Source organism: Chlamydotis macqueenii, chromosome Z (genome assembly GCF_036417535.1).
Source record: "Chlamydotis macqueenii isolate bChlMac1 chromosome Z, bChlMac1.mat, whole genome shotgun sequence".
In the NCBI taxonomy this organism is placed as follows: Eukaryota; Metazoa; Chordata; class Aves; order Otidiformes; family Otididae; genus Chlamydotis; species Chlamydotis macqueenii.
In genome coordinates this window covers 84,288,263-84,303,873 of record NC_141593.1, presented here as the reverse complement: position 1 = coordinate 84,303,873, position 15,611 = coordinate 84,288,263, and the positions used below count along the sequence as shown (strand labels likewise).

Below are 15,611 nucleotides of genomic sequence, written 5' to 3'. Positions count from 1 at the left end.
GAAGCGCTCGAGCTAAGAAGCGCACACAAAGGTGAAGGGCAGGAGGACAAGAAGGAGAAGAGTGGTGGGGGCGACCGGGGAGGGGAGGGGAGTGTGAGTGAAGCGCCGACAGCCAATCAGAGCGGCCCGCTGAGCAGAAGGCGGGGCGAACCAAAACGGAGGGACAAGCCAAGGGGGAGGGAACGGCCCGCCCACCAAGGAAGTAGGCGGCGCCCAACAAACAGGCATCAGAACCCGGAAGTAACCAGTCAGTCGAGTTCCGACTCCGGAACAGCCGCGAGCTGGGGCGAGCGGCTCGTAACCGATTCAGACTCAGAGGAGGAGGACACGAGGGTAAATAAAATTAAAAGCAAAAATATCCCCAGCCAAAATAAAAAGGAATCGCGAGGGGAAGGAGTTCCTCTCACGGATTGGAGGGAAATAAAGATTGCCTGTGCGGATTGGGTCCCAACAGCCACGCTGGCGTTCCCGGTCCGGGTGGCAGACGGGGGACAAAGGGTTTACTCGCCACACCGTGGTTAACCACCCTGGTATCTACCCTGGGAGGGCCAGTCACAATGATCGTGTTAGCATTGGTCTTCGGACCCTGTATATTAAACAGACTCGTGTCGTTTGTCAAGAGCCGATTAGAGACGGTTAACGTCATGTTAGTGGAACGCATGGAACACCGACAATTGCTTTAAGGTTCTGTTTGTTTAGAATTATCCCTAATCGTTCCCCATTTACCATCCGCCCAGCGTGCCTTACACTCGCTATCGCGAGATGATTACACAGTATTTTCACTCAGGTTTACTAACAGTATTAGGCTTGCCTTCGCTTTTACGCCTACTCACAAAGTGCCGTTAATCGATCTTTTTAAGGTAACAACTATTTTAAGATATATATATTCTTTACGATTGCTGTAAAACGTAGAACAAGAACAGAATATTTGAACTAACTTAACTATACGTTTAGTATGTTTTTATCCGAGATCACGGTGTACGTATTCTTGAACTGGATCCAAAGTGCGTCTTTGTAGTTGCGGTACCAATTTATTGTGTTCTGTCATTGTAGATTTCTTTGTTCCCTTGTAGTGGGACCCCGATGGCCCTGAATGGTATCCTTTACACCGCGATACCTCTTGTAAACCTGTGTTTGTTCCAGAGTGCAAGTAAGTGCTGCAATGAAAAGTTGTGAGCAGTGTTTAGCTGGAATTTCGAGTGTTCTAGGTGAGTAAAGAGAGGGTTGTGTATGTGTACGCTGGAAAGAGGAAGTCGGGCTGAGGGAAGAGAGGAAGTAGTCGCCCAGTCGGATTCTGGGGGAGTGGCAGCACCCCTCAAACTCTGGGGAAGGGGTGGTACAGCAACTGAGTTGCTGGACACGGAGTAAAGACAGGATCAGAGAATGAATCAGTAAATATGGGAGGAGGTCAGAGTGGAGGAACATTAAAGAAAAGCCCTTTAGGTTGTGTACTTGCTCACTGGAAAGATATCGTTGGGACTGGACGTACGGAAAGTAAGAAGACCTCTACCCAGCAGTGGCGGATCCATACGCCCTGCTGACTGTGATGACACCTGAACCACTTTGGCTTGCTGCTCCGGATTTGAAAGGACGCTTTTTTTCTTTTGCCTCCCTCTCCATGAGGCCAGTCAAAATCGTTTGCATTCGAATGGGAAAAGACTGTGATATTTTGATCAATTTAATTACGCATAGGGAGGGGGGAAATGTGGGTAGCTAGGGTCTGGCGACCGGAAGATATCGCGCTGTACGGAAAGATAGGGTCTCTCTCCTGATGACCAATAGCGGTCAGTTTGTGATGCAAGCAGACGGAAATAACGTTGTAAACCTAAGCTATATAAGGTCGTGTTACCCCTCAATAAACGCCATTTGCCGTCCACCACACTGGTGTCAGCGAGCTGATGGACCGAGCGGCCTGGGGTTGGTCGCCGTGCCGTTCCTGAACCAGGTCGCCACGCCAACAAAGGCAACAGGAGGTAGTAGAGAAAATGTTAAGCCCGGGAAGAGGGAGGGGTGGGGGGAGGTTATCTTGTTCCCTGTCTCATTCTCCTGCTAGTTTTAGAAATAAATGAGTGTTTTTCCCCAAGTCGAGTCTGTTTTGCCCGTAACGGTAACTTTAAGGATTTCTCCCTGTCCTTATCTCAAACCTCGAGCTGTTTTTCCTTATATTATCTCTCCCTATTCTCTCGGAGGGTGGGGGGAATGAGAGAGAGACTGCGTAGTCTGGTCCCGATCGGGGCTGAACTACTACACAGCCAAAGAGGGATTATGGTTTTTCATAGGTTGCAGTACATGCTTACAATCATTGTTAGCATTTTCAACAGCCAGTTGTAATAGCAACATCCCTCTTGCATCATCATTGTCGAACTGCTGCTCGAAAGTAGCTTGCAGACGATCTATGAAATCTGCATATGGCTCATTAGCTCCTTGCAGCACCTTAACAAAAGATTGAGGTCCTTCGCCTTTTGATGCTGGGATTTTTCTCACTGCCCTAAGAGCAATATGTCTAATTTGAGCATACGCTTCTCTCGGGAACTGTGCCTGCAGGAGCGAGTTACTATAAGCATTTTCTCCTGCCAGTTGTTCATATCCTATTGGAATCTGTTGATTTAAATTTTGTAATACTTTGCACAGTACATCCTTCTTTAAAATCATGGACTGTGTAGGTGTTAACACCATTTTCATTAACAATTTCCAATCATGTGGATCCAGAGTATACGACTCTGCTTTTGCCTCAAGTAAGGGTGTAGTAAAAGAAGAATGTATCCCTCCCTTCTTTACTGTCCGTCGCAGCTCCTTTATAGCATCATAACTGAGAGGCTGCGAAACCAGCTGCTGATTAGCTTGATACATAACTGGACAGGCTAAAACAGTTTGCCAGTCACCATTCTGCATTGCCTCTTTTTTACGCTCTTCCCAGATACCACACATTTCAACATTCACAGCTGCATGACTAACATTCACATTTCACGGAGGAGGGAACAGATCAGGTTTCTTTTCAAAGTCTTTTGAACCCACATTAAATACATCTACCTCCAGAGAGGTTTCGTTATTAGCAAGCGCAGTATCAGGAAAAGAATTGATAGGTGAAACCCGAGGCAAATCTGGCACGCGAGACTGTGGTGACGACAGCGACGGTAAAAGCGTGGAAGCAGGGTGTACAAGTGCAGGTTGCAGGGGAACAGGAATACAGCACGGAGTTTTCTGCCCCGACCCGCGGCACGGAGTTCTCTGTGCTAATCCCTCCCCCCAACCAGTTTCTGGGGAGATGCCATTGTTACAGGGGGACACGCTTACAGGTTGAGGGTCTGGTAATGGAGATGCCGACGCCTCAGGCAAAGAAGAATTAGTAGACTCTGTTGAAACATTGTCGAGGGTTAGCATGATTTGTACCCAAGTGGCTAAGTTTTTGCAAGCTTGGCTGCAAAAAGCTGCTGCAGCGATTTTTTGAAGGCTTGTGCCCACTTTCTCCCAAGCCTCTATTTGAAAAGTCCCGTCTGCAGGAAATTGCGGATGATTTTCACGAATCCACTCTAATAAAGTCATTAACTGTGGGCTGGTAACAGTCCTGCCCTGCGTTTTCAGCATTTTTCCCATTACATCAATGCTTTGCATCTCATCTGAGGATATTTTCCCTCCCATGATTCCCAGTTGCTCACCTGTATGCAAGTGATGAGCGCGCTTTCTGATGTGTGGATCCTCAATCCCGGTTTCTGGATTCCGGCCTCTGGTTCAACTGGGCTATGCCACCAGTGCAGGCTTTGTTCAAGCCTCTTCAGAGTTTCCGTCCTTGTTCCTTTTGAAGTTTAAGTGCGTCCCTGTTTGGGCGCCATCTGTGGCATATTGGTGGGACAGAGTAACGGGCAAGACAGCAAGTGAGCCCAAAAGGCCAAAGTTTATTTTTACAGCAGTGTTTTATACTCTTTACCTGGATGCTCTTTGTCTACGATCTCTATTCCTATAGGGCAACTATTAGCACGATCTCTACCACCCCACTATTTGTCCAATTTGCTTCACGCTTTTGATTGACGTTGTAGCATTGTTCTTCATCACGTACTTCTTCACACCGTTGCTTCTCAGCATGTACTCTCGCTTTGCCCATTGTGCTCAGGTCCTGTTTGCTTTGATACATTCACCCCTATTCCCATCCGCATTACTCACTTTGCTGCATTTGCTTACATCGATACACTTGCTCATATTCCCATCCACTACAGTCTCCCACAAATGGATCACACCAAGTGGGACCCTCTGCAGTGTATTTGAACAAAAAGCCTTTACAGATTCAGCTTTCGAATACATGTGCATTACTATTCTATAGAATGATTGGTTCCAGTCTCCTCGCCCGGCCCGTCAATTCCTACGCGCACTCAGTCCTGTTACTCCCCCCATTTCTTTTAAATCAGTGGTAGGAATGAAGTAGAGGGTTGGTGAGTCAGTGGTCGCAGGGACTGATGCTGGCATGACCTTTTCCCTCATTTCTCCAGTAGCTGTGTCACCAAAATCGGGAATCAAACTCCTGAACAGCAATATAGCATTAAGAAGCAGCATTCTTTGTTGCAGCGCTGGATGCACGGGGGATCCTTCCACCCAGCATACATGCCGGTCTGAAAATCTGGACAGAATCTATTTAGTGATTTCATACATCATCATTAATAATTCCCTGAACACTAATACATAATCATCAGTTTTCCTGGAAACCATTGTAATATTCCCCACCCACTTGTGCATGCTCAGTCTTTTGAGTCAAGGGTCTTCTGGTGGTCTTGGGGGTTGTCAGAGTGGGCCCTCCTCAAATTCTCTGGCGGAACCCTTCCTTAAAATCTCCATCCGTGGTCTTGGGAAGGTCGCGTTTTCCTTGATTTTCTGGCTCCAAAGTGATGGCTCAGGGCCTATCTTCACAGCTGGGGTTTGAGGCCTGCCTTTGTTCTACCACTCTTCTTAATCACCCCAGACATGCTGGGCTAACTGCTAACAAACGAGATGTTGTAGCAGTTCTGAGACTCCGTGTTCCCTCTAAGGGCACATAGATTTCATACAAAATTTACCCTATGTGACTACAGTGAGCCAAAGGCTCACTGGGCTCTGTTTATTGTCGCGGAGCACCAATGAGGCCCTGCACGGCACAGCGGGTCCCTTCGCGCCAGCTGGCGCCAGGAGGGCACAGCGATGAGTCCCGCAGGGCCCTGTCCCAGCACCTGCCCCAGCACGGGGCTCGCCAGTGGCTTAAAGCCCAGGTTGTCCACGGGGATCCCAAAGGCTCTCAGCTTGGCCTCCAACGTGTGCAGCATGTCATTGTGTGCCTGCAAGAGAAGCGTCCCATGCTCAGCCTGATACCGAGCTCCAGCCCAGCACCTCCCTGCCTTGCCATGGACGCTCTGCACCTCCCTGCATGGAGAGGACCCCAAAATGCCTTCCTTTGCAGGGGAAACCGCAGCCTGGGCTGGCTCCTGCCCAGGCCATGAAGCAGCTCAGCCGGCCTGCTGGAAGTTCCCTTCCATCCACTTGGTGCAAGGCTTGGAGTAGAAATTCCCATTTCCACCCCACCAAGCCACAGCCAGCACCCACCAGGCCCCAGCCCTGACCTGCAGGGCTCAGGGAAGCTTCATCCCCTTCCCTCACCTTGCAGACTTGGGCTAGCTGCAGCTGCAGCTGCCTGATGGTGGTGTTCTTCGAACTGACCAAGTCCTGCAAAGGGAGATGGTGCATCAGGCAACAGCTACACGGCCCTGGGGACACGGCGGCTGTGAGCAGTGTGACAGAGTGCACAGAGGAGCTGCTGCGCAGCGGCCGAGCTGGCAGCAGGACTTAGCTTGCAGTACAGCCTGACAGGTGGCCACCGCTCTATGTCCTTCCAGCCAGAACTGCCAGGGACAGCCAGCCCCAGGCAAAGGTGAGGGACATGGATGAGTGACATGGCAGCTTCAGCCACGGAGGACGAGGGCTTGCATGGCTCAGGGTCAGCTTTCACCATAAGGCAGCCTCTGCCCTCCAAGGCCAGCCCTCACCGGGCCCCACACAGTACCTCCAGCTTGCTGGAGACCAAGAAGAGGGCATCCGGGTCGAGGTTGGAGGCTGCAAAGGCCTCACTGAGCTCCACATCCTTTTTCTCCACCATGCTGAGGAGCCCTTTCAGCTTGCGCTCTAGGAGCAAGTTCTTGAAGCCCGTCTTCTGCTGCACCTCTTCTGTGGCTTGGGTGAACTTCTGATAGAGCTCATCTCGCTCCGCCTGCACCTGCTCCCAAAGACAGCGTGCCTTCACACCCGGGCTGGCGGCAACCCCGGGCCAGCACCAGACAGGTCTGGTGGCTTGGCCCTGCCTGCTCCAGCCACGGCCTGGCCATTCCCCATGGCACCTGCAGCCCACAGGAAGGCAGGTGCTGGAGCACAGCTTCTCTCCCTCCCTCCCTTCATGGCTGGCACTCCCTCAGCACCCACACTTCTGCTCTCGCCTCCCCTCCAGGCCCGAGACACCTCTGACAGCAGAATGGCTGGATGGGCACTGGTTTACACTTCAGAGGGGGCCCCACAGCACACAAGGGTCTCTCCTCTCCTCGCAGCTGGCAGGAGTCCCTGGCTCACAGCTGGTTAAGAAGTGTCCTAATTAGGACACAATTTCTCCACCACAGCTTATTTTGGAATGCAATTAATATGTTGCTGCCTTCATGATGGATCGATAACAAGGCCTCAGACCAGTCTTCCTGTTCCTGAGGATTTCTGCTAATTACAAACAAGCTCTCTTCTTGCCTCCAGAGATTTATCTTCGCTGGGAGGGGGAGAGGCTGAGTCTGGGAGAACTCAGACAATGGGACTCATCCCGAGCCACTCCCGCATGGCAAACAAGGGAAGCAACCCCCAAATGCCAGCAGAAGGAGGGAGCGAGCTCCCACCGGGGGTGCTGACCCATGACAATCCCTCGCCACAGCTCTGCTCCAGAACTGCTGCTGCAGCCAGTGGCTCCCTGGCTGGGAGGGGACTACCTGAGCGTGCGCGCTTGCTTAGCCAAGTACAAGGCCAGGCCTGTCTGCTGAGCTGAGTGGAAGATGCCAAAGCTGTGAGAAGCTTCACTGGAAGTAGCAGTTATCTCAGGGCTCTGGATCAGATCTTCTGAAAGCCCTTGGCTAAGCACAAACTCTCTGCTCAGTCCCCATGACCAGCCCTCTGCGGAGGGGCCAGGGTTTTGGAGAGGGAAGTGGGATGCCCAGACCCATCTGCAGCTCTCACCTTGCTGAACCTCTGCTCCAGGACCTCGTGTTCCCACTGAAGAGCCTTCAGTTCCTTCTGGGTGAGTTTCAGATGGGCTCTGATGTTCTGCGAGTGGGAAGGGGCAGTTAAAAAGCACAGGTTTCTCTGGGAGGTGTCGGGGACACGTTCGGGCAAGGCAGGAGAGTGACCAGCAAAGAGAAATGGGTGAGAAAAAAGAAGCAGTACCCGCACCAACACCCTTTCCTCTCTGCTGTGGAGGCGACTCTACTTTCTCGCTACCGGAGTGCCATTTGAGATCGTACAAGCACCCAGCGAAGCCCAAAGGAACTCAGAGGACTTTGCTCAGGGATCTGGCCAAGCCGAGTGGCAGAGGTCACTGCTGAGCGGCTGCCTCCAGGACAGAGCCAGGGCCACTGGGGAGAGGACAGGGCTGGCACTCACCCTCAGGGCCTCCTTGTCCTTGTCATAGTTGGCCAACTTCTTCTGCAGCTCAGACAGCTGCTCGCGGGCCTGCTGCAGGGGCTCCTTCAGCTGCTTGTTCTGGAGCAGCACACGTGCCTTCTCCTTTTCCAAGCGATTCCCTTTCTTCTTCATCTCCTCCATCTGCTCCTGTTCTTGGAAACACAAGTGCCAACTCCTGGGGGCTGCCCAGGTCCTCAGGGCTTCCCCAACCCTCCGGACACCCTCCTGCTGCTGGCCCAGCAAGACCCTGTGCTCAAGAGCTTCACTCCTGGAATGGCAGCAGACCCTCGGGAGAGTAGCAGCACCCACACGGCCGCCTGGGAACCGGCCAGACCTGGGTGAAATCCTCACAGGAGCGGTCCATTGCTGGAATGGTGACACTGCAGGCCAGGCAGGCTGAGGCAGGGGGGCAGGCAGTACCTTGAGCAAGTCTATGAGCGCCATGTTTTTGTCACGCATATCATTGTAGTAGTCCTTGATGTCACGGAAGGCTTTCTCGTGGTTCCTCATCAGCTCATCAATCTGGGTGTTCTTCCCCTCCTCCACTTTGTGGACCTCGGTCGTTCTACACAAGTCAAGCTCGTCCCGCAGCACTTCCATCTTGTTGGTGTACTTGGCCTTGATCTCTGGGGGAGCACACAGAGAGCTGAGTGAGGACCTCCTGGAGATCGCACGTAACATGCCCCAGTGCCATTAATAGGTGAGGTGCCAGAGTGGCGTGTGCCACTGTGGCATCACTGGAGTTCAAGACACTTGTTAGCAGTGTCACCACAGCTGCCACCAGTGTGCGGAGCAGCTACACTGGGACCACGGAGAGCAGAGCAACAGGCGCCCTGCCTGCACCCTCTGGAAACTTGGGGAAAACTGTCCAGAACTCGGGGAAAACAAGCCAGAACTGGAGGGAAACCCATCCCCCTTTCTGCTCGAGGCTCTGCCACGGAGCCCGGCAGCACAGCAGAGCTCGGAGAAGCCTCCCCTGGCACACTGACAAAGGGAGGTCACGCAGGAGCTACGCGCACGGACTCACCTTTCACCTGTCTCTCAAAGTTGTTGTGCAGCTGGGTGATCTCCTCCTCTTGTTTCTGTTAGGGAGAAGCTACATGTCAGAGACACATAATCAAATCCTCAGGCAGCTGCATCCTGAAGGATTCCCTCCTGCTCCCTGGGAAAGGCCCCTGCTGTGGTGCCAGTCCCACGTTATCTCTGCACACGGCAGCTCATGGGTTCTCCAGCAGCTCTCACAGCTCTCCGTTGCAGGAGGGGGATTTCGCAGGAGCTGGGAGCCCCAGGAAGCCCTTCTCCGCAGCCCCACCACCTCCCTCTGCAGCAGATGCACACGGCTCATACATGGCTCCGGCCCGGCCAGGGACCTACCAGGTGCATGTTTTTCAGTGCCTCCTCACTGGCCAGCTCCTGCTCCTTCAGCTCCATTTTCATGGAACGCATGTCCTTCCTCAGCTCCATCTCCTGGGCCCAGTGATCCTTCTGGGCCCGTTTCACGGACAGGGTGCCCTCCCCCTTCAGCTCGGTGAGGTTTTCTTGGTGTTCGTGCAACAAGTGCTTCACCTTCTGCTTGTAAACCTAAAGACAAGCTACAGACTGGGTGAGGGGCTTCTGCAGGAGACATGTGGACCTGGGATTTTTATCTGTGACGCGTCTGGGTTGCATCTCACCCAGCTTCTCCTCCTCTAGCCCTTCCCTCACCTCCTCAGAGCTGCCCAAGGCTCAGACAGAGCTTGGGGCACTCACAACATCTCCCAGCCTCCTGCCCTCCCACCTTCAGCTCCACTTGTTGCTGCTCCTCCGCCTCCTTCATCTCCCACTCCTTCTTCCGCAACTCTGCTTTCTGCTCCTCCAGCTGCCGGCGGGTCATCTCCCAGAAGCTGTGAAACTTGTCACGTTCCAGCTGGAAATAGTTGCGCTCTTCCCGTTCCCGGTCCAGCTCCTCCCGCAGACGCGCAACATGCTTCTCCAGCTGCAAAGCCAAGGGGAAGAGCCAGGGAGGGGAAAAAAGAGGCCTCAGACAGACACCTCCACAAGACACCCGTGGCAAGCCATGTCACAAACCTGGCAGGCCACAGTGGCCATCAATGGGATGGAGGCGCGCAGGAGAGAAGGGGACGGGCCCTGACACAGGGACATCTGGGGACTGTGGGGGTTGCCCAGGGCCTGACAGAACCCATCAGCCCCTGGAAAAGGAGTAACACCATTCCCAGGTGCCTAAATACTACTGATTTGTAGAATCAAATCATAGAATCGTTTAGGTTGGAAAAGACCTTGAATATCACTGAGTCCAACCGTTATCTCAACACTGCCAAGGCCACCACCAATCCATGTCCCTAAGCAGCACATCTGCGTGCCTTTTAAATATCTCTGGGGGTGGTGACTCCACTGCTTCTCTGGGCAGCCTGTTCCAATGCTTGAGAACCCTTTGGGTGAAGGTGGTTTCCTCTCACCCTACCACTTCTTACTTGGGAGAAGAGACCCACAACCTCTCTGCTCCAACCTCCTTTCGGGTAGTTGTAGAGAGCACTAAGATCTCCCCTCAGCCTCCTTTTCTCCAGCACAGGACTCGGGCTCCAGACCCTTCACCAGCGTCGTTGCTCTCCTTTGGGTGTGCTCCAGCACCTCAATGTTTTTCTTTCAGTGAGGGGCCCAAAAGTGAACACAGCACTGGAGGTGCGGCCTCACCAGTGCTGACTACAGGGGACGATCACTGCCCTAATTATCCTGGCTACTCTCTGAGACAATCCAGGATGCTGTAGGCCTTCTTGGCCACCTGGGCATGCTGCTTGCTCTGAGATGTGCAAGATCTTTCCCAAGGAGCAAGGTCCCCAGCCCAGGGCCATCTGCTCCTCTGTTGGTAGGACACTGGGCAAAACAAGGGGACTTGGAGCAACTGAGGGCACCGCGAGCAAGAGCACAGCAGGCTGCCATCACAGAGCTCCCAGCTGAGCCATCAGCTGGCTGAGCAGGCTGCCGGAGTTATGGAGTCGGGGAGAAGACAGGGAGGGCACAGGGCTGGAGAGCAGAGTGGGCCGGACCAGCAGAAGGGAGGATGGGACGAGGGGGCTGCTCCTTCCAGGACCAGTGAGAATCCCTCACCAGCACAGCTGGCCATCAGGCAGGGAAATGATCCTCAGCTGCTTGTCTCTGTCACCCTCCGCCACCTGTCATTGCCGGAGCCAGGTGCTGAGCTGGGCTTCCTAAGCGGGACTGGTGTGGAAGATGAGGGCTCTCTCACCTGCTCCTTGCTCATCTCCTGCGGGGACAAAGCATCCACCACTGCTGGAGTTTTGCTTTCTTCCCCTTTTTTCCCGCCTTTCTTTTTGGGTGCCTAAGGAGAGAAAGCAAAACACACGAGGTGTGTGCATGGCTCAGGTGCTGGGAAGAAACTGTGCTGCTCAGAGCTCCCACAGCAGCCCAGGCCACCAAATGTCCCTGCTGTCATGGCTGGGACAGGGTGAGGAGGGGGACAGGGAGCCAGGGTCCGTGGAAGGGGCCTGGAAGCCCCTGACAGCCTCCAGCACAGCCACGGCTCATACCCAGCCACTGCTGGCCCAAAGCGAAGCCCAGAATGCCCGTACCCAAAAGAAGGGCTCGGGAGCAGCATCACAGGCCTGGGCATGGCGCTGAGGGGCTCCCTCCCCAGGGCTGGGCCCAGGACAAGCTCAGGCCCTGCTCTCACCATGGCTGCTGCCACTCACACTGTGGTCTCCAAGGCAATGGGAACGCGCATCTGGAGAGAGGTGTGAGGTGGTCGGACACGCCCGTTAGCAACGTGGGGCTGCACCTTGGCAACGGGGGTGGGGCCTAGTCCAGGCCCTGAACCAGGTCGCCACGCCAACAAAGGCAACAAGTGGTGCCGAAACCCGGGAAGTCGCCTGGACGGGTGAACGGCGGCCGGAGCGGCAGGACCAGCCCGGCGGGGAGGACGCTCCCGGACCAACAAGGAGGATGGAAGCCCTTGTGAAGGTCGTATCACAATTACATAAGCAGTGGGGTATTGATTGTAAGCCCAAAGATTTTACTGTCGCAGTTGCGAGGCTTTTACAAATTGGGGTCATTGACCAGCCGGTGGATATTCTCCACCCTGAAGTGTGGGATAAATGCACTAAAGCATTAGCCGAGGAGACGATGTCCTCGGGTAGCGGGAAAAACCTTAAGTCGTGGGGGAAAGTCGTACAGGCCCTGCAGAAGGCCTTACAAGAGCAGGAAACCTGGAGGGCGGCAAGGGACTGTTTGTTAGTCACTCCGAAATTGGGAGTCGGGGCAGCTACGCAGACTCCGCACCCCCCAAACGGCGGTGATTCCACGGAGTCCAAAAACTTACAAGAGGGCGACACGCCCCCTCTACCCCTGAACCCCTCGCCCCCTCAGTCCCCAAACCCTGACCCGATTACGGAGGCACAGAAGCGCGCACTGTCCTTCTGGGGTGGGTTAACTGAGGAAGCCAGGGGCGCTGAAGCCCGGGCGAGACCACCACCTTATGCGCCTCATAATGGCGCCGAACCCCGGGGGGAGGGCGGGGCGAAGATGTCCCCGGTGGGAACAAAGAAGAAGCGCTCGAGCTAAGAAGCGCACACAAAGGTGAAGGGCAGGAGGACAAGAAGGAGAAGAGTGGTGGGGGCGACCGGGGAGGGGAGGGGAGTGTGAGTGAAGCGCCGACAGCCAATCAGAGCGGCCCGCCGAGCAGAAGGCGGGGCGAACCAAAACGGAGGGACAAGCCAAGGGGGAGGGAACGGCCCGCCCACCAAGGAAGTAGGCGGCGCCCAACAAACAGGCATCAGAACCCGGAAGTAACCAGTCAGTCGAGTTCCGACTCCGGAACAGCCGCGAGCTGGGGCGAGCGGCTCGTAACCGATTCAGACTCAGAGGAGGAGGACACGAGGGTAAATAAAATTAAAAGCAAAAATATCCCCAGCCAAAATAAAAAGGAATCGCGAGGGGAAGGAGTTCCTCTCACGGATTGGAGGGAAATAAAGATTGCCTGTGCGGATTGGGTCCCAACAGCCACGCTGGCGTTCCCGGTCCGGGTGGCAGACGGGGGACAAAGGGTTTACTCGCCACACCGTGGTTAACCACCCTGGTATCTACCCTGGGAGGGCCAGTCACAATGATCGTGTTAGCATTGGTCTTCGGACCCTGTATATTAAACAGACTCGTGTCGTTTGTCAAGAGCCGATTAGAGACGGTTAACGTCATGTTAGTGGAACGCATGGAACACCGACAATTGCTTTAAGGTTCTGTTTGTTTAGAATTATCCCTAATCGTTCCCCATTTACCATCCGCCCAGCGTGCCTTACACTCGCTATCGCGAGATGATTACACAGTATTTTCACTCAGGTTTACTAACAGTATTAGGCTTGCCTTCGCTTTTACGCCTACTCACAAAGTGCCGTTAATCGATCTTTTTAAGGTAACAACTATTTTAAGATATATATATTCTTTACGATTGCTGTAAAACGTAGAACAAGAACAGAATATTTGAACTAACTTAACTATACGTTTAGTATGTTTTTATCCGAGATCACGGTGTACGTATTCTTGAACTGGATCCAAAGTGCGTCTTTGTAGTTGCGGTACGAATTTATTGTGTTCTGTCATTGTAGATTTCTTTGTTCCCTTGTAGTGGGACCCCGATGGCCCTGAATGGTATCCTTTACACCGCGATACCTCTTGTAAACCTGTGTTTGTTCCAGAGTGCAAGTAAGTGCTGCAATGAAAAGTTGTGAGCAGTGTTTAGCTGGAATTTCGAGTGTTCTAGGTGAGTAAAGAGAGGGTTGTGTATGTGTACGCTGGAAAGAGGAAGTCGGGCTGAGGGAAGAGAGGAAGTAGTCGCCCAGTCGGATTCTGGGGGAGTGGCAGCACCCCTCAAACTCTGGGGAAGGGGTGGTACAGCAACTGAGTTGCTGGACACGGAGTAAAGACAGGATCAGAGAATGAATCAGTAAATATGGGAGGAGGTCAGAGTGGAGGAACATTAAAGAAAAGCCCTTTAGGTTGTGTACTTGCTCACTGGAAAGATATCGTTGGGACTGGACGTACGGAAAGTAAGAAGACCTCTACCCAGCAGTGGCGGATCCATACGCCCTGCTGACTGTGATGACACCTGAACCACTTTGGCTTGCTGCTCCGGATTTGAAAGGACGCTTTTTTTCTTTTGCCTCCCTCTCCATGAGGCCAGTCAAAATCGTTTGCATTCGAATGGGAAAAGACTGTGATATTTTGATCAATTTAATTACGCATAGGGAGGGGGGAAATGTGGGTAGCTAGGGTCTGGCGACCGGAAGATATCGCGCTGTACGGAAAGATAGGGTCTCTCTCCTGATGACCAATAGCGGTCAGTTTGTGATGCAAGCAGACGGAAATAACGTTGTAAACCTAAGCTATATAAGGTCGTGTTACCCCTCAATAAACGCCATTTGCCGTCCACCACACTGGTGTCAGCGAGCTGATGGACCGAGCGGCCTGGGGTTGGTCGCCGTGCCGTTCCTGAACCAGGTCGCCACGCCAACAAAGGCAACAGGAGGTAGTAGAGAAAATGTTAAGCCCGGGAAGAGGGAGGGGTGGGGGGAGGTTATCTTGTTCCCTGTCTCATTCTCCTGCTAGTTTTAGAAATAAATGAGTGTTTTTCCCCAAGTCGAGTCTGTTTTGCCCGTAACGGTAACTTTAAGGATTTCTCCCTGTCCTTATCTCAAACCTCGAGCTGTTTTTCCTTATATTATCTCTCCCTATTCTCTCGGAGGGTGGGGGGAATGAGAGAGAGACTGCGTAGTCTGGTCCCGATCGGGGCTGAACTACTACACAGCCAAAGAGGGATTATGGTTTTTCATAGGTTGCAGTACATGCTTACAATCATTGTTAGCATTTTCAACAGCCAGTTGTAATAGCAACATCCCTCTTGCATCATCATTGTCGAACTGCTGCTCGAAAGTAGCTTGCAGACGATCTATGAAATCTGCATATGGCTCATTAGCTCCTTGCAGCACCTTAACAAAAGATTGAGGTCCTTCGCCTTTTGATGCTGGGATTTTTCTCACTGCCCTAAGAGCAATATGTCTAATTTGAGCATACGCTTCTCTCGGGAACTGTGCCTGCAGGAGCGAGTTACTATAAGCATTTTCTCCTGCCAGTTGTTCATATCCTATTGGAATCTGTTGATTTAAATTTTGTAATACTTTGCACAGTACATCCTTCTTTAAAATCATGGACTGTGTAGGTGTTAACACCATTTTCATTAACAATTTCCAATCATGTGGATCCAGAGTATACGACTCTGCTTTTGCCTCAAGTAAGGGTGTAGTAAAAGAAGAATGTATCCCTCCCTTCTTTACTGTCCGTCGCAGCTCCTTTATAGCATCATAACTGAGAGGCTGCGAAACCAGCTGCTGATTAGCTTGATACATAACTGGACAGGCTAAAACAGTTTGCCAGTCACCATTCTGCATTGCCTCTTTTTTACGCTCTTCCCAGATACCACACATTTCAACATTCACAGCTGCATGACTAACATTCACATTTCACGGAGGAGGGAACAGATCAGGTTTCTTTTCAAAGTCTTTTGAACCCACATTAAATACATCTACCTCCAGAGAGGTTTCGTTATTAGCAAGCGCAGTATCAGGAAAAGAATTGATAGGTGAAACCCGAGGCAAATCTGGCACGCGAGACTGTGGTGACGACAGCGACGGTAAAAGCGTGGAAGCAGGGTGTACAAGTGCAGGTTGCAGGGGAACAGGAATACAGCACGGAGTTTTCTGCCCCGACCCGCGGCACGGAGTTCTCTGTGCTAATCCCTCCCCCCAACCAGTTTCTGGGGAGATGCCATTGTTACAGGGGGACACGCTTACAGGTTGAGGGTCTGGTAATGGAGATGCCGACGCCTCAGGCAAAGAAGAATTAGTAGACTCTGTTGAAACATTGTCGAGGGTTAGCATGATTTGTAC

At 52.7% G+C, this 15,611-nt stretch overlaps 1 protein-coding gene across 1 annotated transcript; it reads right to left on the bottom strand.

Annotated features, from left to right (window-relative positions):
* Positions 1–4,958: 4,958 nt before the first annotated feature.
* LOC147596491 (dynein regulatory complex subunit 4-like) lies at positions 4,959–10,993 on the bottom strand. Its single transcript, XM_086771446.1, has 11 exons — positions 10,907–10,993; positions 9,440–9,637; positions 9,037–9,243; positions 8,690–8,744; positions 8,083–8,288; positions 7,642–7,809; positions 7,219–7,305; positions 6,020–6,229; positions 5,617–5,682; positions 5,122–5,297; positions 4,959–5,010 (listed from the first exon to the last, which is right to left on the bottom strand). The coding sequence occupies exons 1-11, from the start codon at positions 10,919–10,921 to the stop codon at positions 4,959–4,961; spliced, it is 1,440 nt and encodes a 479-aa protein (XP_086627572.1). The 5' UTR covers positions 10,922–10,993.
* Between the last annotated feature and the right edge of the window lie 4,618 nt (positions 10,994–15,611).

Coding starts and splice junctions, on each gene's coding strand:
- LOC147596491 (XM_086771446.1), bottom strand. Junction 5,683..6,019: donor TGGTCTCCAGCAAGCTGGAG/GTACTGTGTGGG, acceptor CTCCCTTTGCAG/GACTTGGTCAGTTCGAAGAA. Junction 5,298..5,616: donor AGCTAGCCCAAGTCTGCAAG/GTGAGGGAAGGG, acceptor CTTCTCTTGCAG/GCACACAATGACATGCTGCA.